Source organism: Cryptomeria japonica, chromosome 11 (assembly GCF_030272615.1).
Source record: "Cryptomeria japonica chromosome 11, Sugi_1.0, whole genome shotgun sequence".
Taxonomy (NCBI): domain Eukaryota; kingdom Viridiplantae; phylum Streptophyta; class Pinopsida; order Cupressales; family Cupressaceae; genus Cryptomeria; species Cryptomeria japonica.
In genome coordinates this window covers 328,563,107-328,585,506 of record NC_081415.1, presented here as the reverse complement: position 1 = coordinate 328,585,506, position 22,400 = coordinate 328,563,107, and the positions used below count along the sequence as shown (strand labels likewise).

Below are 22,400 nucleotides of genomic sequence, written 5' to 3'. Positions count from 1 at the left end.
AAGTATGTGGAACTGAGTCTAGAAATAGCTGCAAAGGCCCAATCAAGGTCGACACTGCCAATAAGCTTTGCTTAGGTGTCTTTCTATTAATAGGAACCCTGACTTTCCCAAAATAGTAACTTACTATAAATAGTAAGTGTGCCAATCTGAGTCAAAAAAATCTGTGCAAAGGCCAAAACCTGAATCCAGCTGAAGAGTAATGTCTCTAATCACCAAGTAACTGCCACACGAGGCCCTCTATCAATAATTATTAGCCTACGAGGGTCAAATGATAGGCTAATTCTTACAAACTCCGATGCTCGCAAAATGGGGACATTACAGTCCACCCTCCCTGAAATTGCTTGTCCCCAAGCAATCTCCACTGCAAAGAAACTCCAATCCTCGGGAGGCTCAAAAGGAGAATTGTGAAATGTCCCACACATCCTTAACCGACTCCTGTAGCACCAACATAAACATAGTTGCGCACAATATCCCTGGATCCCAAACCCGGAATGGAAGTCTGCCAAGCCTAATACCCTCTGACTTCCTCTGCGCTACTCTGATCTCAACTTCACCATGCCAGAAGTGGTGAAGCAAACCAATGGGACCCATCCAATACACTGTGCCAAACCTGTCGCCTCCTGGATCCCAAAACAACTAAACCCCACATCCATTTGCCATATAGAGATAAAAATATCTAGAAGCGTCTATAACACAATATCTCTCTACAGCTCTCGGTAAACTCCCATGGATGTGATAACTAACCAAACCATCATGCCCACTGACACCATAGTCATCCTGTAACCATGTACCCATAAGAAAACTTTGTGACATAGAAGTAGCAAACCCTGTTGGATACATATCAGCATGATGTATAACTGACAGCTGTCCTTGCAAGTAATCCCCCATAAACTGCTGAGTCGGGCGATCGCAACTGCTAATCCCATCTTCTGAAGATGATGAATACCCATCCCACAAAGGATGGCATCTCGGAGCCAATCCACACGGATGCATCATCAAGTCCTCTGTGTGTGGATCAAAAGAAAAATGATGAGCACTCCTCACTGTGTAGTCGCGGTAAAATGCTCCAACCTCTGTCAATGGCTCATCACTAACAACACTTGAATCAAGCAGCTGATTCCTTTGATTCTGAAAAACAACAAGCTGGCATCCAAAATCAGCTGCATGGGATGAAGTGACAGATTTGCTTCCAGGAGATGGGAACAAATCAACATGGGAGCCATACTCCCAACTAGATGACACTCTGCAAATGCCCTGTGAGGACGGAGTAGCGTTGTGTACTACCACACAACTCTCAAGAGAATCCACCATAGTGACACAAGAGCTACCAGTAAACTGTCCTGCATCAACTGTCACAGTACTGAACTCAAGAGAACTTGATGCAACTAGCGGTTCTCTACTGCTCTCAACCAAGGTACTCATCCCAGCTGAAACTTTCGTACCTATATCTGTGATAGATGTAACCACATCCTCACTACAACCAGTGGATATAAAATCCTCATCAACTACCTCTGTATATAACTGTACTATATCTGCAGTTGGTGGAGACTGTGCCAAACTCAACTCCTCGGTAAGCTTCTCAATCTGTAACTGTGACTCTTGAAGAGCCAACTCGACACTCTGCAATGAGTCCATAGTCACCTCAAGCTCATGAGTGAGCTCATCGACCTGCTCCTCCTTTCCCTTCAATGCATCATAACAAATGCAATCCCACTCGAGAAGAAAATCCCTGTCTGCAAGTAGTTTTAGGTAATTTTGTTTCATCATTCCAATTGCTTCTCGAAGTGCATGTATCTCTGCAAGGGAAAAACCACTATCACCATGCTCATCTGTCAAAGGAGTACTCCAACCATAGGTAGCCAACATCTGACGAGCAACATCAAAATGCTCAATGGTTGTGGCAATCATATTGTCATTCACTTTTAGTTGCCCAACCAAATGATGAGGATTCTGTAGCTTATGACCCCCATACAAGTTTTCCGGTTCACAATATGCACTATGATATGAGGCTGATTCGTCATCACTCACTACATGATAAGCAGCATCATGTGTGCTTTCATCCATGCACACCTCAACATCTAAGGTACTGTTGTGCGAATCGCACACCCATCCCCGTCTTGGACAGGGACCCCCAGTTTGTGCCTTTCTGTCCTGATCCTGAAATTTGGCTAAGTCTGGAATTCCCTGATCCTGAAATTTGGCTAAGTCTGGAATTCCCTGATCCTGAAATTTGGCTAACTCTGAAAAACTGAGGAAACCTCCAAAAACTAGAATTTGCAATATAACTCCTGGAGGGCCGAAACCACTCTCAAACATCCTGAAAGTATATATGGAATATAACTTAAAGTATAAGAAAGGAGAAAGACATATGGAAATGTCACTTATGCTCATTTTCGGACCCAGAAGCCAAAAGTTGAAAAGGTTAACAGTTGCCAAAAGTGTTCCAAGGTCCGAAATTCACTTTAGACCTCCAAATTCGGACCCTGGGGCCAAAATTTCTAAATATGACAAAATCGCAAAAAAGTGTTTCAAGGTCCGAAAAACACTTTAAGTGTCCATTTTCGGACCCTGGGGCGAAATGTTAAAAAACGCGATTTTGCAAAAGCGCCTCCAGGTCCGAAATCACTTAAGTCCCTCTTTTCGGACCCTTGGAATAAAATAAAGAAAACGCGTAGTTTTAAAACGGACGCTTCAGGTCCGAAAACCCGAAATATCCATTTTCGGACCCCTGGGTTTAAAAACGCGAAATATAAAAGGACGCACTAGGTCCGAAAACTGGCGAAAGCGCTTCAAGCCCCGAAAAACACTTAAACACCCAATTTCGGACCCTACCTCCGAAGTTCGCTTTAAAACCACGAAATTTTCAAACGCGCTTTTAGGTCCGAAATCAGGGTAAAATCGCCAAAAGACGTTTAGCGTCTGAAACTCCGAGGTTCATTTTAAAATCGCGAAAACTCAGAAATTTGTAAAATCGCCTTCAAACTCCGATTTTGTAAGCATGTTTGGGTCCGAAGTTCACTTATATTGCAAAGGTGGTTTAGCTCCGAAAATGAGAATTCGCCAAAACGTGAAAGCTCTGAAAATACACTTTAGATGCTCATTTTCGGACCTTGGGGAGAAAACTAAAAACGTGAAGAGTTGCAAAGTGGCCCTTAGCTCTGAATTTGCCTTTAAAATTTGCAAAAAGTTCAAATGCTCCGAATTTGCAAAGAATGCCAAAGGTCCGAAGTTTTTTGCAAATTTCAAAGGTGCCCTCCGTTCTCCAAAATTTACCAGAAAAGCATGAGTGTTATGATTTTAAAATTTGCAGAAGTTCTCCAAACCTCCAGAATCGCGCCATAAACCCATTTAAAACGTCCAACACTCGAAAGGTAAAATCACGCAGAGGTAAAAGACCAAGGATCAGATTTCACAATCGAAGAGAAAGAGAAGCATTTTCAAGATACATCCCGCAAAGAGCTTCTCAAGCCAGACGTCGTAACTAAATTTAATGTTTGTTAAAATTAGATTATTTAATTTTTCAAATTAATTTAATCAAATGAAATTGGTTGATCGTAGGACGTCATCGAAGAACCAGGAGAGAGACCTGAAACGCAAATCGAGGAAGGATCGCAATTCAAGGCCAGGCGCTGAAGATTGGAAAAGAAAAGATGCAGGAACGCAAGAGCAACCGAGCATTGGGAATCGTGTCGTTGAACATAGATGAAGTCCATTGGCGAAATTGAAGGCAAAAGGCAAAAGAACACTCAGTCTATGCATTCTCGAAAAGTGCACAGATGGATTTAATTCCAGGAATTCAATTCCTAAAAAGCTGAAATTGCTTTATTGTAAACTGCCTATGGGTCCCGTGCAAGATATTTTTGTGGATAACTATTCCCAACCACCAAGAAGATTGGATAGACCTGAATTTAAGCCAAATAATGGCAGGTAGTTGAGATAGTGGCTGGTTGGATAACTGAGAATTAATTCGGCATGGGTCAAAGCTGTCAGCTTCTGGAAGACAGATCAGGGCCCTTGGATGTAGTCCATCTTGGCCTCTGATTCAAAATTGTAATATCTATAAAAGGCAAAGGCCTTTCTTTTGTAAGGGTTAGATTGTTAGAGAGAGATTGTTAGAAATTGCTAGATAGTTAGATTTTAGAGTTAGAATAGGTTAGATCTTAGCAGTAGCATAGAGATGCTGCAGGAATTGTTGTAATAGGCAGTTGAGATCAATATATGAACATTGATTTGGTGTTTATTGTCTTGTTTTCATCCTGTTTGCATGGTTTCTTTCAGCATTTTAGATAGATCTTTCTATTTTGGGTGTGCAGGTATTTGATAGATTCGGGCTCATACCACTGAGGATATACTGATTGTGTATCCTTTTGTGTGGTTAACCTGAGCCTTCGATTGTGCTTAGTTCAATTGCAGGTGTCCGTCTGAGCTGCGCCAGAATTGGGTGCTTAGCCATGCGTCTCCAATCTGAAAATCTTCCAAGTCCCTTTGAAGATTGCACTGTTCCTGCAAGGTTGTGAGCCATTCTGGCCAAGCAGGAATTGGTTATGTGGAATCCGTCTACCCGCATACCCATGTTGTTAGTTTTAGATCTCCTAACCCTTTCCTTTTGCTCTTTATTGCATAATTCGAGAATCACAACAGACTAGCTTGTTGCAAATCGTAAGTCCCCCTTGTGTTTCCAGCATAAACGCATCAAGCCACTGAGAGATCCCGTAGTCAAGACCTGACAAAAGAAACCTTGAGGTAGTCTCCTTTGATCAAACTTAGAAAACAGCATTAGAGACTTCCTTATCTCAAGAGAGAGTAGGATAATCAGTCGGCTATTCTATTCTGCGTTGGCCGTATGGAGTTTGCAGCAATGCGATTTCAGACACGTCAACAGGTATTGCTGCTTTGTACCTCAAAGGATGGCTCAACTAATAAGGTAGAAGTTGCTGGTATGACAGTATCTTCACACACCTCCACTCTCAAAGTAACTGCATGCCCATCCAAAGCACGATCTTGGGATTCCGTATCAACATATGAATCTTCTAGCTTGTTTTCAAAGGTCTGATCTGGAAAATCAGACTCACCATGACATGAATCCTCCACATACAATGCATCATTAGTACCCAATTTCTGAGTACTTTCATGTGACAATTCAATAGGATCATTTTGCACATGTGAAAAAACTGTTGTCTCATGCTCATGCAAAGTTTCATCATCGCTGTCATGAAAATCAGAAGTAGCCTCTATATTAGAAACTTCTTGAGTCACCTCTTGCAAGGATGATGTAGATAAATCATTACCCAAAGCTGTGCTAGTGTCTTCTTGAATCAAATCAGCATGTCTATCAAATTCATCATATAAATTTCTGCATACTTCATAGGAATTTGAAGATACCAAATCATTTTGATGAAGAGTTGTATCATCCTTATGTGTAGATTCTCTATCCATTTCATGTGTAAACAATTCATGAGCTATAGTGTGATATTTCTTCCTTGCAAACTCTGTCTTATGGCAAAGACTCGGGTGCAAATCCATGTAATTCATGAAAGGAAGTTCCTTCTTAATTTTTTGAGGAAGAGTGCTATACTCCTTAAACATGCTAATCACTTCTTCTTCTTTGTTTTGTGGTGTTCGACATTTGCTGGTAGGAAGTGAATTGAATCTTTTAGGCAACCCAAACTTTGAAAGCGTTTGCTCTAAACGCAACAACTCTTGGCTGAGCTTGTATTGTGATTGTTCAAGTTCTTTTAGTTCCTGTTTATTGCTGAACAATGTTGTCATGTAGCCCATTTTCACTACCCAACTGAAAATCAAATCAAAACTGATTTGTACACGGACGATTTTCCCACCAATTGAATGCAACCATCACCCAACAGGTTGGCAGGAAACCACTCTAATACCACTATAAGAACCCACACCTGGTGGACTCTAACCAACCACAATTTTCTACCTTTGTTTGATTTTTCAATGTTTTCAGTGTTTGGGTTTTGCTTGAGTTTGCAATGATGTTTCACCAAGGAATAAAGAAAGTGCAAATAACATATGCTGCAACCTAGAGTATGGAAATGAGAGCTACAGCCATAAGCATTTTATCGAACATTTGCCATGCAATTCCTATTATGAAATGTTGACTTGCAGCTAGGGACATTAAGACAAACAGTTATCTTGCGAACTGAAATAAATACTACAAATATATCATATGCAACTCCTTTTTATTGATGTCCCAATTACCACAGATATGAAAGGGCCAAGACTCTTGGCTGACAGCTGAATATGCTATGAAACAAAATACCCAGGTCTGAGTACAATGGCAGCATACAACCAACTTCGAATGTCTATTAAATACTGAAATTAAATGCAAGAGGAACCTGATAATAGTGATGCTCGATGATGGAGATGAAAGTTGCAATCGGAATCAAGCACAAATACTGTAGCGCGGCACTGTTCACGCGCACTGTTCACATGCACTGTAGCAGCAAGCACAAACTTGCAATCTGCTCTTAAAACCTTGAATAATTTGTTGATAATCTCTCCCAACAAGAATGATATAACTCCATGTGCCAAAGAAGGATGATTCACAACCAATTATAAATGTTCTCCCACAATAAACTTCAAACCCTTGTAGAAAACTTCACCAATTTACACAAATGAAAGAACTGAAGTATTCTTTCCCACAACTGCAGTAATTCAGGTGTTATTTCACACCTTCAAAATTGCTATCAATAGGAAGTTTTCGTTTCCTATGATCAAAGAAGAAAATTGCGAAAGCCCTAGGCTCCACAATAAAAATCAATCAAAATACTATTCATCAACTAGATGCCGAGAATGAACTCTTGCCTTTCCTTTTATTCTTTCCTTAAGAGAGCTCAAACACCTTCCTGGCCAATGTGGGATAAAAGATTTATTCCCACATTAAATTATTCACTTAACGCACTTTATTATATTAAAGTGACTTTATTATTATAAAGTTACTTTAGAACTTTATAATAATATTAAAATATTAAATAAATCACTTAAGTCACTTAAACTTTAATATTTCTTGATGTACTTGTCTGATTGCTAAGCCGTCTGAGCCAGGAGTCGACTCTCCCTGTTCTCCATGTGATTGGATGCCTGTCTAAAAATAGAAACCCTGAATAGTGACTTACTATAAATAGTAAGTATGTGGAACTGAGTCTAGAAATAGCTGCAAAGGCCCAATCAAGGTCGACACTGCCAATAAGCTTTGCTTAGGTGTCTTTCTATTAATAGGAACCCTGACTTTCCCAAAATAGTAACTTACTATAAATAGTAAGTGTGCCAATCTGAGTCAAAAAAACCTGTGCAAAGGCCAAAACCTGAATCCAGCTGAAGAGTAATGTCTCTAATCACCAAGTAACTACCACACGAGGCCCTCTATCAATAATTATTAGCCTACGAGGGTCAAATGATAGGCTAATTCTTACAAACTCCGATGCTCGCAAAATGGGGACATTACAGGGGACAACCTCAAGGTTCCAACTATCAGGTCTTGATGGCTTAGGATAACTCAGCGGTGTTGTGTTTTTCTGGTAAACACAAGGGGACTTACAGATACAACAAGTTGGCCTACATCTGACGATGCTTTGAATCTCAAGCTGGGAAAAATAAATAGTAAAAGGATAGGGTTTAGGAACCCTAAGGACAATGACATTAACAATTAATGTTGCAAGTAGACAAATTTCAAATGACTAATTCTTGTTTTGCCAAAGACACCCTCACAACTCCACAAGAACAATGCAAGCTCCTAGGAAATTAAAGATTTTCAGACTATGGACATTCATCCAGGCACCCAATTCTGACACAACCTGAAGCAAACACCCACAATTGAACTAAGAACAATAATAAGGTTCAGACAAACCATACACGAAGACCTACAATCAGCAAGTGCCCAATGGTATGAACCTGAAATCACATCAAATACCCTCACACTTCACCATTAAAATCATTGAACTCTAGTTCTAACTAATCAGATGAGAATAAACCATGCAAACAGAAGAGATTAAATTGACAAACACCATACTTCAAAATTTATTGATTTGTTTCAACTGCCATTACAACAATTTTTGCTCAATAGTCTTACTCTACTTCTACTCCTAATTACAACTACTTCTAAGATTTCTAACTATCTAACCTATAAAAATCTAACCCTTTACAAAGAGAGAGGCATCTGTCTTTTATAGATTTTACATTTTGGATCAAAGGTCGAGATTGAACTCATCCAATGGCTACAATCTGCCTTCTAGAAACTTGGTAGCTTTAGCCTATGCCTAGTAACTCTTAGCTGTCCTTTTTTCAATCACTTTCTCAACTACCTTCAATTGTTTTACATCAATTTTTCAAGTCAGGTAGTTGAGAAATAACTAACCTGTGTCCCCCTTTTGAATTGTATTGAACGGGGCCCACAGGTAGCCACTTTACAATAAGGCAATTTTGTTACAAACAGACTAACTTTTTGTTGTTTCCAGCTATGCATTTCTGATTATGCCTTTTCCTTTAGCATCACTTTGAGCTTTGCTGATGCAATTGTACCTTTCAACTTGTTGTCAATGGCACGTCCTTCATTGGTTTAGTTCTGCGTTCAGCCCTACAGTATGTTCTCCATTGGCACCCATCATCAAATTCATTCACTCTCCTGCAAACAATCCCCTGTTTTTTTACTCCCCCGATGATCAGTCATCCCTTATCATATCTACGACGAAATCAAATTAATCAATATCCTTCTGCGAAAATAAAAGTTTGTTATAATCAACATTAATAATTTTCAAAATATGAACACTAACGCTTCAAGGTCCACTCCCTTCCTCATACATCGGTGATCTCAGGATGACTTTGTTTTGGAAACATTCGAACTTCATTTGTTCAAAACTTGCACTTTACTCCCCTTGTCAACATTAACACATTTTCGGTGCTTGAAAGACGCTAAAACAAAAACGCCTTGTTCTTAAACTTCATGACCTCTATTCACATTTGTGCCAACTTACCTTTGCCTTTTCGATATAAATTTCGGCACTTTAGGAGACTCAAACTAAAATCGTGGCATTGGCACAACATACGACTATGTAAAAAAAATGTCGAACTTCATTGTTTTTATGTTTTGATTTTAGCCTTTAGTTGTAAAACATGCACCATTCTTGTTTGGTGTTTTTATCGATGCAAGCAAAATGTCTTGGCTTTAAGAAGGTAAGCAAACTTTAATCAAATGCCCTTCTATGTAACCTAAGGTTTAAATCGATATTTATATCAGCTATATGATAGCAAGTGGTTTCCTTTTGACCGAACTTTATTTTTTGATTTTTCACGATACCTAAGACCTCACTCGATGCTTTGCCTAGCTTTACTTCTCTTGGCATTTGTATTGGCATTATGTTTCCCCCTTAAGAAAAGCCACGAACTTTAGTTTTACCTTGACCCCCCTTTTGCTGGGGCAAATTCGGTATTTTATCGATGACTTTGAAAGGTGATGGTGAAAGATTTCATTCTCCTAAAGGAGAATACCCGAACTTATTCCCTTTGTTTGATTTTTTAATTATTAAAACAAATTCGACGCCTTTGGTAGGTATTTCCTTCGGGTTCAGGACACTCAATAATGAAAATGTAATTTCGTTTTCATTTTAGCTAATGCCCGAGCTTTCATTCACCTGATTACTTCGATTTTAAGATGTCCTAGAAAAATACCTCAGCATTATTTTCGACAAGAGTGATAAACAAGCAAGAAGACGAACTCTCTGTGCTCCAAAATGTTTTCGCACTTTGAAGATGCCCTAACGCAAACCTCAACATTTTCTACGGCAAAAATGAGTGGCTTGGAAGAACACAACGGCAAGAAAATAATACACTAAAAATGTCAGAACTTATATCTTCGTTTTATTCGACCATTGCTATGTTTCATTCTTCCTACAATTTTATCGGCCTGGGAGAGGTCGCGACACGAAGGTTTTTGGAAGATGCCCTTCGATATTTTTCACAGGGATTGAAGGCATGACAGAAGCAACAAAAATACCTGAACTTTATGCCTTCAGTGGCTCCAATCCTTAGTCTTACGGGCAGACTAGAGGCATGGAGGTTTTTTATGACTTTAGGCATGGGAAGGTAATGAAAAGTTTGAATTTGCTCACCGATTTCTCTCTCACGTGGGGGGGAACAGGAGGGGGGTCCCCTATCTAAGACAGGGTGTGGTGCGATACGCACAACAAAATCAAGGGCCCAAATTGATCCTAATCAACGACCAAGATTAAACAATAAAACCCTAAGATGGGGATAGGTATACCTACCACCACTTACAACAAATGCCATCCAATGAAAAAATTATGTCTTTGAATACATATCCTCTAGAGAAAGGACCAATGAGACAAAGGTTGTAATATTGCATTTAATGCCTTCTACATGTTTTTTTTTCTCTTGAAGTAACACCACCTCAGCTCTTTTTTTCAACTCCATTTCTATATCATCATAAATAAGTCTTTGCATCTCCAACAATATCTCTTGATACTCAACATCATCTAGTTTCTTTTGACTGATCGTGATGGCTCATATTCCCAAATTGCATCATTTTTATCAGATATAATACCATTCTTTATATCTTGTAATGTCCCCTTTTTCGCTCTAGTTTGTTTTTGGGTCTGTTGGCCAATCCCGAGACCCGTTGGTCAGACAAAGGTAGAATTAGGGTTTCCTATTTTCTAGGAGGATGTTTTGGCAATTCTAGTGGCTTGCATGTTGGAGTTTTACAGTTTTGATTCTGGATTGCTTTTGGGTTTTCAAAAAGCTTCGCAATGATGGTACATGCATAGCAATCAATGGAGTTTGGTAAACTTACTAAATTTAGTAAGTGGGGGCAAGGACAACTTACTTATTTTGGGTTTTTTTGGGTTTTCAAAGAGCCTCGCGATGGTGTGACATGCAAACGAATCTAAAGACTTTTTCAGACTTACTATTTTTAGTAACTTGTGACGGTTGCCGAATAAGTGGTTAAATTGCATTTGGACACTATTTTTAGCAGTATGTTATTTTTACCAAGTGGCAGTTGCTTCCCGATTTGTGCCCTAACGGAGTTTGGAGACACTTACTATTTTTAGGGTTTTGGGTTGAGCCAGTGCAGCACGGGCTATTTATGTCAATCCAACTTGGCATGATGATCCAGAGATTCAGTTCTATTTTTGGTAGGCAAATTGGATTCAACTTCTTCAACTTGATTATATGAACAAATGAACCTAGTCTTTTATTAATTAAATGACTTAAGTTATTTCTGCTTTTTGGGGGCGTCCATCTTAAAAATATTTTATTAAAGATTTTAATCTTTGAAAATGTGTAAACAAGTGCTTATGTTGGGTGATTCCTTGTTGAGGAAAAATGTTTTATTAATAATGGATGCCTAAGGGAGAAATAAGTTAATTTTGCAATATATTTCACTTATTCATATTGCACGCCTAAGGAGGAATAAGCTGATTTTATAACATAATGCACTTTATCATCTTTGGACGCCACATTATGCTTTATTGATATTTTTATAAAGTATATTTGCCTCTTAGTGAAAGTTGATTTGGGGAAAAGGAGAAATGAAATGTAAATTTCAAAATAATATGAAGTGAATGTGCATTTGGGTTTGGCGTCCATTTGGAGGGAATGTGAATTTGAATTTGGAAACACAAAAAGCTATAAATAAGAGTGTTGGGCTCTTGTGTTGGTATCCATTTGCTATGATAACGAAGTGCTGTCGAAATACTGTTAGACTCTTGCTTCAAGGGATGCATACCTCCTAGTGCCTTCAGTTTCGTGCTTGAGAGATAGCGCCTAGCTGAACTTGGGACTATTTCTCATCCAGAGGAGCAGATTGAGCTCAACGAAGATGAAGATTTTTGTGGTTTCTCATTTTGGAGTGCTGTTAGTGTGCTTTCAGGTTGCTGGTTTGGTGTGGTTGTAGCGTGTTTTCGCTCATAACTCTTTGTTCGTGTGTCAGCTCATTCTGGGTAGTGGCTCGTTCTTTTCCGATGCTCCAGGCGATAATGTTTGTTAGTTTGTAGTGCTTAATGTTGAGTATTTGTTTTTTAAATGCAAGTTCTACTTCTGCCTTGGACATACTATGTCGAGCTGTCTGGGAATGCGTGCATAAATTAATTTAGGGATTTTGGGTGCAGTTTGTTGGTTCTAACCTCATCGCCTGCCTTGTATCTATCATTTGCATCCATTTTTGGGTCTTTTCGTTGAGTGTGGATTAAGTTGTGAGAATTTTAGTGAGTTCTTAGCTTGCTGGTCTGCGTTTTCCCAGCATGTGGTTTGCATTCTCAAAGTTCGAAGTTGTTAGTGTGGAGTGCATTCTTGGTGTGATTGGTCTATGTTGGTTTGAGAGTGAATATCTTATTATTTGCAGCTGTTGGACTTGTTATCAGCACTTGTTTGCCATTCTTATTCATCTTGTAATGCTGGTTGGTAGTGTTGAAGTTGTAGCTTTAGTTGGAATCCGAGATACCGACTCTGCAGATCAAAGGTGTAAGTGGCCTATCGGCCTTACACATTTGATCAATCAATCAAACTCACTAAACCTGTTAATCCATATTAATCATACTCTATCGGATTTTCTATTATTATTATGCTTTGTCGTATTTCATCTACATCAGGTTATTAATGATTATTAGACAAAGTATTGTAACCAATTATGTTTGAATCGGTTCAATTAATTATGATTTGTTAATAACGGTTAGGTTTTTGTTTATTATTGGTTTTACATAAACCGATTGTATTTGAATCGGTGTGTATATGATACTGATTATATTTGAATCGGTTTGTAACCCATTTAAGTTGTGAATGGTCATCAGGTCTTATCGTGGAGAATCACGACTTTATAGGAAACCATCGAATATCGTATATTAGCAATATGCGTTTCCTTTGAAGGGTTACGTTGCATTACACAAAAACATTGTTAATATATTACAGGCAGATCAAAGTTATTCTGAGAATAGATAGACACATAAATTTGGTAAAACGAATAACACAACATCTGCAAACATATATAGATCGTGGCAATCTAAATTCAGCAGTCCGTGAACAGAAAGTTTGTGGACACATAAACACTGTAATTCACATTCACATAGATTGAACATATAGGATCACACACAATTCGTGGGAAAATATAGTAGCCTGCAATTATTAGTAATTCGAAGGAAGTAGGAGATATAACATTTGGCAGGTCGTAATAATCGGTGAATACAAAGATCATTATCTTCAGCAAATTCGAAGGTAAACACAATCTGTGAATTCAGAAATACAACACTACAGATTGGTGACTGAGACACACGGCGAATTCGAAGGGAAGAATACCACAAGCAAATCGAATTCATCAACTGATTTGTAATATATACACACATCATATTAGAGGAAATTAATTGATATCAGATTATAATCAAGGTATAAATAAAATTTAAAATTACCTGCTTATATAAATCTGATCCAAATTTAACAAGTGGTGCTAACAGCAAGTTTCTTGTTTACTCTTAGTCCCACTGCACAAGTGGAAGAGGCTGGCTTTGCCGCCTATCTTTGGACAGTGATATCTCATAATCTGAAAATCCATATTGTGCATTGTAAAGTTGATTAGTAGTACTAACAGCTATCTATTTTGGATTGTTATTCAAGACCCACAGAATAAGTGGAAGGGGTTGGCTTGCCACCTTTCTTTAATTATTGTAAAACTGTCCTCCCGCTGAATAAGCAGTTGAGTAGATTGCAATTCCATTTTCAGTCCTCCCACTGGATAAGTGGTAGAGTGATTGTTGTTATTTACAGTTCTTTGTAATCTTGTAATTGGTTGGTTGCACCGCCAAACTATTGTAGAAGTTCTTTAACTCGCTGGATAAGCAAAAGGGGCTAGCTAGCCGCCCAGTATTGTACTTGCATTGTAATTTCCAGCAGATCATTGAGCTAACGATCCCCTCATCACCGTATGTTCCCACCTTCCCACATTGGGCTCTTGGTGATCAAAAAGTGGAAGGGTTACCTTTCAGAATCATTTTGATTATCATTTTTCTAAACCCAATGGGTGCTTGTGATGTTTGTAACTAGAAAAATTTGAAAAAAAATCAAGGGGAATATCTCCACTGGGTGAGTTTCTAACTTTGATTAACTCTTCTGAAACTATCTATTCAAGAGTGAAAATTGCAGTTTCCTCAACTCACACGCTTCTCAAAGTGTTCTTCAATTCACCTTAGGTTCCTCAAAATATTTTCCTTGATCATCATTCCACATCTCCATTTTTCATTTGAAGTCCTCCTTAGATATCCTTGACTTCATATCATCTTGCCTTCCAATTTTATCCATCTACTTCTTCAATATCTTGGACCTTGACTTCCCTCGTGTTGTTGAGATATCCTTTTCCATTGTTCTTCGTCATCTTCCTTGCATCATCTGAAAAGAGAGAAAGAATTCTTGGATTAAAGTTGAAATCCTATGTCAAATCCAGAATTCCTTAAGTGAAATGCAAGAAATTTATGATAAGACAATGAAAGTTCAAAACCTTGCATTCCTAATTCATCTTGAAATACTTTTAAATGAAATTCCATGACAATCATGCTTCAAGGAAAAGTTGTGAAACAAATTTTATCCTAAAACAAAATCAGTAATTCACAAAACCTTCCAATAATCCAGAAATAACACTTTGAAACTTGGAATTTTCTGAAAATAATGTTTCAATTCTGGAAATGCTCTCTTTGGTGAGGAAATTCGCTCAGGTTTGCATGTAAATAACTGGTTTTTTTTTTTCAAAAAAAATCATCTCCTTTCAGCTTTCAATGTGAACACTGCCCTCTTTTTTCATTCAATACTTGGCTTGGAGTCTGATTTCCTTGCACAAATTCACACCTATCTGCTGTAATTCGCTTCTTCTCTGTTGTAATTCACTTTGAATTGCTTTGGATTGATGTAAAAATGATTTGATCTTTCTTTTACAGGCACTTCATGTAACAATCTTATCCTTGGCAAGGGACGGCCAAGTTCATACTTTCCTTTTGTTTTTTTTTAATTTCAAATTGCCTTCACTTCAAGTCAGCCTCTTCACCCTTGGCATTTGCATTTTATTTCATCCATTTTGTCACATAGTTATTCTCATTCTCTTGGAAATTGTAAAGCATTTAAAACATTTGTTCGAGACCAATATGATAGAGCTTGCATAGCTCTTACAACTGATCTTACACTTTTTCTTGGTGAAGAGGTAGTGCCTTAGCACTCTATTCACCCTTCATGTTGCTCCTCATCCTATGACACTAGTAGTTAACTTCATTGGGGGCTCTTTGTCATAAGTGGTGATGCTTTTTCAATATCAATAATCTTGGGGCAGCAACATTGTTTATTCTTACCTCTATGCTTGGGGGGCAAGAATATTACCCTATCTCTTCTCTCTATCTAAGGTTTTTTATTCCTAGCAAAAATTCCACCTTTGCTTGCATTCCTAGGCAGACCTTCAATGTGATCAAGGATTGTAGGGCAGAAATCGAAGGTGTGCATGGATTCCTAGGCAGAAATCCAAGGTGCTCATGGATCTCCCAATGAAATTCAATCTTGCTCAAGGAATTCCTAGCAGAATTCCAACTTAGTCTTGGATTCTTGGGCGGAAATTCACCTTGGTCTTGGAATTTCGAGCAGAGGTTAGCCTTGGTCTTGGATTTTTTCTTATCTGAACCTTGGAATTTTTTAAGACTCAATTTTGGATTCATGATTTTATTCCTTTTGCTTGGAGATGCTAACTCTCCGATAACTTTCTTTCTTATTTGAGCACTTGGATTCATCATTCCATCCTTGACAACCTTCACTTCTCCTTATCAAATTTCATGTTTGGCAAGTCAACTTAGTGGATGGATCATCATTTTCTCACGATTTTGGCTCTCCATTTCCAATTTTAAGGCCATTTATTCCTTGGATTTTAAACTTATCATGTTTTATCCTTCGATTTACCATTCATTTCCTGCTAAAAGTTTTGACTCTTTTGTTTTCCTCAAGGCTTGATTATGCATTCCTCATCCTGGGCAAGGAATTTTCCTAAATTGGATGGCGGATTGTTTGTCCATTCCTTATCCTAGACTTAGAATTCCTAACTTGACCTACCCATTCTTGACTTGAACATACCCTTTCCTGACTAAGTCGTTGCACTCTAGGGTCATTCACTCAACAAGGATTTTGGAGCTCTCATTGATACTTTGGCAGTTTTGACACAGGAAAGTGAAATTGTTTCTTTATTCCAAGGGTTGTCCATGCTCACTTCCGGATTGGCAGGGGACCTTGCTACCTTCTCCCAACAGCTAAGAGATCAAAATTACTGCCAAGCTAAGCAAAACAACTAAGCTAACAAGCAAAAAGAAAGAGGGGTCCCCATTTGCAATGGAGCATGTGTGTTTACGATAAAACAGATACCATAACTGGCCCAAATTTAAAAGTAAATAGCAGAAAACTCTCAACATATTTGGGCCCATGCTAAGCCTTCAATTACTATATATAAGGCAAGCCATCTCATCAATCGGGATCATTCTTCATGACATCAGCAATCCCCAAATCCTAATTCAAGCACTTGTGTTCAACAACTAGATCTAAGCATAAGACTCCTTGGATTTAGAAATCCCTTAAGTTTTTAGAGGGCAGATTCATACAGAAGTTGCATCAACACTTCAACCTAGAGAACTTTAGTAATAGTTAGATAATTCAGCAGTTTGATCATATTCAAAATATCTTTGTAATCATTGCAGTTTTGATTATCAACAAATACTTCTAGTAATCATTTGAATGAAATAGTTTGTTCCAATTATTTTTATGTGCAGATTTGTTTATTCTATGTGGGTACTTCAAATCCAAGTATTTTGCAAGAATTTTTTTAGTTGATTTGCATTGCATTATTCCAAATCTGAGCAATTTATATGAATCTTTAGTTATTATGTCAAGGATGTTTCATTCTGATTATTTTGTACCCTTTTGATGAGGACTAGTTTAATTTATATATATGTAAGTATAACACAAGTCAGTTATACTTTTTTGTAACACGTTTTCTATGATACAATACATTAAACCTTCACTAGAAAATAATTTGAAACTTAACTTACTGCACTTATTGTCAAGCTGACTACCTTCAACAATTTTAATTTCTGCACTTGCGATTTTAGTTTTTCTTTTCTTTGCAATTATTATATAATCTTTGCAACATAAGGCAACAATTACATTAAACTAGAGAGTAGAAACCACTACTATTTCCAAGGTGTTGTCCTCATTTTTTGAATTTTCAAAAATGTGACAACCCCTACAAATTTTTACTCAAAATGCGTCATTTTAGTGTCAAATCATTGGGGGGTGTCTTTGCCATCATTGTCCAAGTTTTGGTGAGTTTGGTCTTCCTTTTCCTAGCTTTTTGTGCAATTTCGGGTTTCAGAGCAGTTACTACAAGTTGAAGATTTTACTCTTAAGGCACGCTTCTCAAGGCAAAAAAAATAAAATTTGTTGAACTGGACTGATCTTCGGTTCATCCTTGATCCATGTTTCAAATTTCATCGCGTTCCAAATTCATTTGCTATGTCTTTCCTTCAAATTCGGGTTTTTTCCTCTTGACTGCGAGTGGGAAATTCTTCTTCTTTTGCAAGTTAAGAGTTTTCTTTTGTTTTTGTGTTGTAGGGGTTTTTTCAAGCAATTGCAAGTGCACTTTATTTAAAACTTGTAACTTGTAACTTGCTTTTTATTTTCCCATTCCCCTTTTTGTCTTTTAAGTTGTTTGTAGGAACTTTTCGGACAAATTACAAGTGCATTTTAAGTTATAAGTTTAATGAGAACTTGTAACTTCTCATAAAAGTTCCTACTTTGTGCTTTTAAGTTGTAATAGGGGTTTTATTTCCCTATTACAAGTCTTTTAAAGTTTTTAAAGTCTTTTTATGTCTTGTGTCTTACTTGTAATGGGAATTTTATTTCCCTATTACAAGTCTTTATGTTCCTTTATGTTTTTAAAACTTGTAATGGAGATTTTATTTCCCTATTACAAGTTGTTTTGTTATTTCCTTTTGCTCTTCTTCCTTTCAAACCCGAAATTGTTCAAATGAAGGAAAAGTAATGCAATTTAAAACTTGTACAGGGGTTTTAAAAACCCGATTGCACCTTTGGAGGGCACATTTGCTTGTAGTTGGAGAGGAAAAACCCGATCCGCATTCTTTCTCTCACAAATCTGATTTTTGTAGCATTATTCCCTTGAATCCATCCCACATTCTTGCTATGCTGCTGGAGATCAATGGTTGGTGCCACGTTTTTGGGATTCAACGGTTTTGGCAAACACGTTGTGCATAAATGTGGAGATTTTTGGCTCTGTTTTTTGCTGTGTAATCTCCACATTTTGGGTGCCCATATTCCGCCATTGTTGCCACATTTGCAACATGTTTTGCATCCTTCATTCATTGAAGGGTGTTTGACATCAAATGTAACTCTCCTTCCAAGCCGTTTTTTGTGGAATAGGTTAAATGCAAAACCGATTTGTTTGCTGCATGGGATACCAACATGTTGGCTTCTTCACCTATTTATAAGAGCATTATGGTTTCTCCCAAGCTCATTTGTTTTGACCAAGCAAGATTTCGGGTTTTATAAATCTGATTGCAAATTGAAGTTTTTACCCTTTTCCAAAGTTGTCAAACTAAAAATGTGTCTTTCCTTGTCACATAAAGTTTGCCATTACCAGTCATCCAAATTTGCCATCTTCTCCTTCATGTCAAAATCCCCTTTCCCACCATTCCATCCATTCATTTCACACCTTCATTCATTTTTCCCATTTAAAGTCTACTTGCAGTCGGAATGTTAAAAACCCGATTGCAGTTGTGTCTTCACTTGCAGTCAGTCATCCAAAACTCGAAATTGGTCCAAAATGCACTAAAAAACACGAAAAAATGAGTCTCTAGTGTCCAATTACAAGTGCAAACTTGTATTTTCCCATTACACATATAAAGTTGCATGTTTGTTCTCCAAAATTGCAAGTTAATGCTCTTGTTTTTCCACACATGTAATACAGTTTCCAGAAACCCGAAATTCACTTGTGAGCCCATTTTTGCATCAATTTATCCCTTCCCTTGTCAGACTTGTTTGCACACACGACCTACCAAATCAATAAATTAAGGCATGGGCCTTATTTTGCAAGCAGATTCAAAGATTGGAGGATGATACAAAGAAAGAACAATAACATGATGGAGCCACGCAAGGAGATGGATAAATGATATGAATGGTTGAGAGCATAGAATGTTTTCAAGATAGAGATAGTCTTTCTTCAGCCTTGCAAAGAACTTCTCTCCTGAAAAGCCAATACTACCCTATGCAAGAAGATAAGATTGAAGTTCATTGGCCAAGGACACAAAGAACATTAAGGATGCAAATTCCCGTTCCAGTTCGAGATGTCTTCACCAATATTGAATACTTCAAGTTCTAGCATCCTAAAGCAACATGAAGATTTTCAAAACAGAGGATGATGTAGTTAGAATCATGTCTTCGGACACATAGAATAGTTTCAATTGTGTATTTGTAATTTTGTTTTGACAAGTTTACTTGTAAAAAAACAATTTTGTAATTGCAACTTTATCACTTGCACTTTTGTAATTGCAAGTAAGCTGATTACAAGTCAATTTAGAATAGGACTTGTAATTTTGAATAAGTCTTAGTAGTTGGAATAAGTCATGGTGGTTGAGAGAATTTCTCAAGGTGGTTGAGAGAATTTCTCAAGTTAGTTGGGATCCTCCCACTTTTTTCTCAAGGATCCTTGTAAATGTTGTTCAATTTTCAATTCAATATGCAAGATGTATTCTAATTTGTATTCTCTATATCTATGTATTATCTATCTCTATTATAGTTTTGACTATCTTCTTTGTTCGGCAAGTGAGAGGAATATTTATCGATTTCAATATCCTCTTCACAAATATCAAATGATATATATATGCAAGAGGGGAGGATCAAGCAGTGCCTTGACTGGTCATGTCTTATGGACATGACCGATCAAGACACTACTTGATCGCACCCTTTGATATATATTATCAACCGGTGTTTCTTTAATTATCAGCCCGATACTAATCGGGGTCCACGTAACTTAGTGTGTATCCCAATCGGTATTCACGATGTATGCCAAATGATGTTTGCGTGGCATATTAACCGATGTGAATCAGTGTCTAAGTTAGCCGACATCGATCACTAACTAAAGGTTATATATGTCAAGCGGTGCATACTTTGCCACTCGAAAGCAACTCGATAATCATTATTTGTTTATCGCTGGGAACAAATCCAATGTAAATCGTGATACATGGTTAACCCGATAGCCATCGGTGATCACCGATATGCCATGCTATAATATGATTATCGATATTGATCGACTAAGTATATTTAATATATAAATGAGGAAGGATTATCAAATGAAATAGCTTCAAGTTTTCTTAATGGTTTATCGATAGGATAAATGATTGAATGAGAGACTTCATTTATCTTTCATTCAATCATTTATCTTACCGAAGCTACCATGCATTAACACTCCTCTCCTATAAAACTTGAGGGGGTCTATTGTAATAGAGATCTTTTGACAATGCAACAAAATTATGCTAGTTTGTATGTGCACTCTAAGTCTTTGATCTTAGATGTAAATCAAATTGCTTTCAATAAAAGAGGCAAATTGTGTTGAGACTTTGTGCCAATTCAAGTTGTTATGTGACGGCATTTTCTGGAGTTGACTGTGAGTTTGGTTTTATTGTTCAAGAGGGATTTAAATTCAATCTTGCAAACTTTGAGCTACTAATTGTATTTAGAGTTATATGTTTGGTTTTCAGATTTAGTCTTGCAGACTTTGAGCTGCTTATCATATTTGAAGCTAGTGTGGAAAGTTCAAGTGGGAAGATAGCTTGTAGACTTTGAGCTACTTCTATTTTGAAGACTTGTGCATGTAAGGTGAAGTGCATCATGTAGTTAGACTTTGAGTTTCTACATATAGTGCTTAGTTAGCAAAAAATCATTTAAAAAGGTTGATAGGAGAATAGATAGTTGAAGACTTTGAGCTTTCTTTCTGTTTTCCCGTCCCAGGGAAGTGACGGAGGTCTTTGTGCTTTCATGGAAACTTTGCTTCCCTTTATGTTCCAAAAACCCTACAAAAAAGTCTCATTTCTGTATTTGCTGTTATTTATTTCCAATTGCTATTACTTTTTTGTGAAGAGAAAAGAGTATAGTTTTTTCTTGAAAGAAAAAGAAAAACTGTTGTCTCACCCATATTAGATTAGTTTAGTTTGTAGATAGGGGGAGCCTTCCCTAAATTAGGAGAGTATCATACTCACACTGTGGCTGAAACCATAATTTTGCACATCCCCCAGGTGTACAAAATTTTAAACCAACACAAGGATTAAAATCCATGTCAACATGACCTATGTCTATTGGTTTGCTTGCAGCTTAACTACTAATGTATTTTTTCATCATTGGACTAAAGTATTCCTCCAAAATTTTGAGCAGGTAATTATCTACATAAAAAGTAATATTAATTGAGATTCATGTCAAAACGTCAAATTCATGGTTTTCTTGTCTCTTCATTTTCTACTGATTAACAAGTATTTAATCCTCATTTATTCATGTAGAGGCCCATACTATTAATTCATATGTAATTAGGTGATAAGTGGAAAATTCTAAATCAAAAATTAGACTGACCTATTTGTCTTGACAAAGAAGGACCCAGCATTGGTATCATAACGGTTTGCAATACTTATGCACCCACCACCAATTGGAATTACCCGATTAATATTTGTCGCACCACCCTCCCCAAGAATCCATTCTCGAACAGGATCTTTCTCTGATGTTGCCACTGTTATTTCAACACAACACCAAAATAATGTTAAGAAAACACCTGTATACAATGCTCCTAAGAAATAAACATATAAGTATGAAATAATATAAACTATTTTTATTTATTTTGTCAAGAATATATATTATAAACTAATTAATAATTTTTTTAGTAAAAAAATATTGTGTATTATGTCGACATGCATATTGCACTCACATAATAAATTGAAGAACCTCTGCCAATGGTGTGATCATTGATTATAAATTTTCTCTTAGAATCCAAGAGAAACTTTCGATAATATTGGATAATATTTCTAGGATCAAAGAAATACATTATATTTTCATAGATCACAAACACAAATAATACATTCTATCATCTATATACTAAAGAGAAAAGCTGATCCATAAAGGATCCAAAGGATGTAAATAATAAGAATTGGAAGTCTTTCCAAAATTTTGATAAGTGCAAGTACTCCATATCTTGTGACAATCAAAACTGACAATTATCATTAAGAGGTGGTCTTGAAACCATTAGGTAAGCCTGGTCACTTTAACGGTGGTCTTGCAACCACTAGAGCAATTTTGACTATAGAAAGTGG

General features: G+C 37.2%; 1 protein-coding gene across 2 annotated transcripts in view; it reads right to left on the bottom strand.

The window, feature by feature from the left end:
• The window catches only part of LOC131065062 (protein-ribulosamine 3-kinase, chloroplastic), a 206,644-nt gene that overhangs the window by 123,014 nt on the left and 61,230 nt on the right, over nucleotides 1–22,400 (bottom strand). For both annotated transcript variants that reach the window (XM_057999462.2, XM_057999461.2), the window contains exon 2: nucleotides 21,670–21,823. In XM_057999462.2, the coding sequence (XP_057855445.1) occupies nucleotides 21,670–21,823 (154 nt within the window). The remainder of the gene's footprint in view (nucleotides 1–21,669; nucleotides 21,824–22,400) is intronic.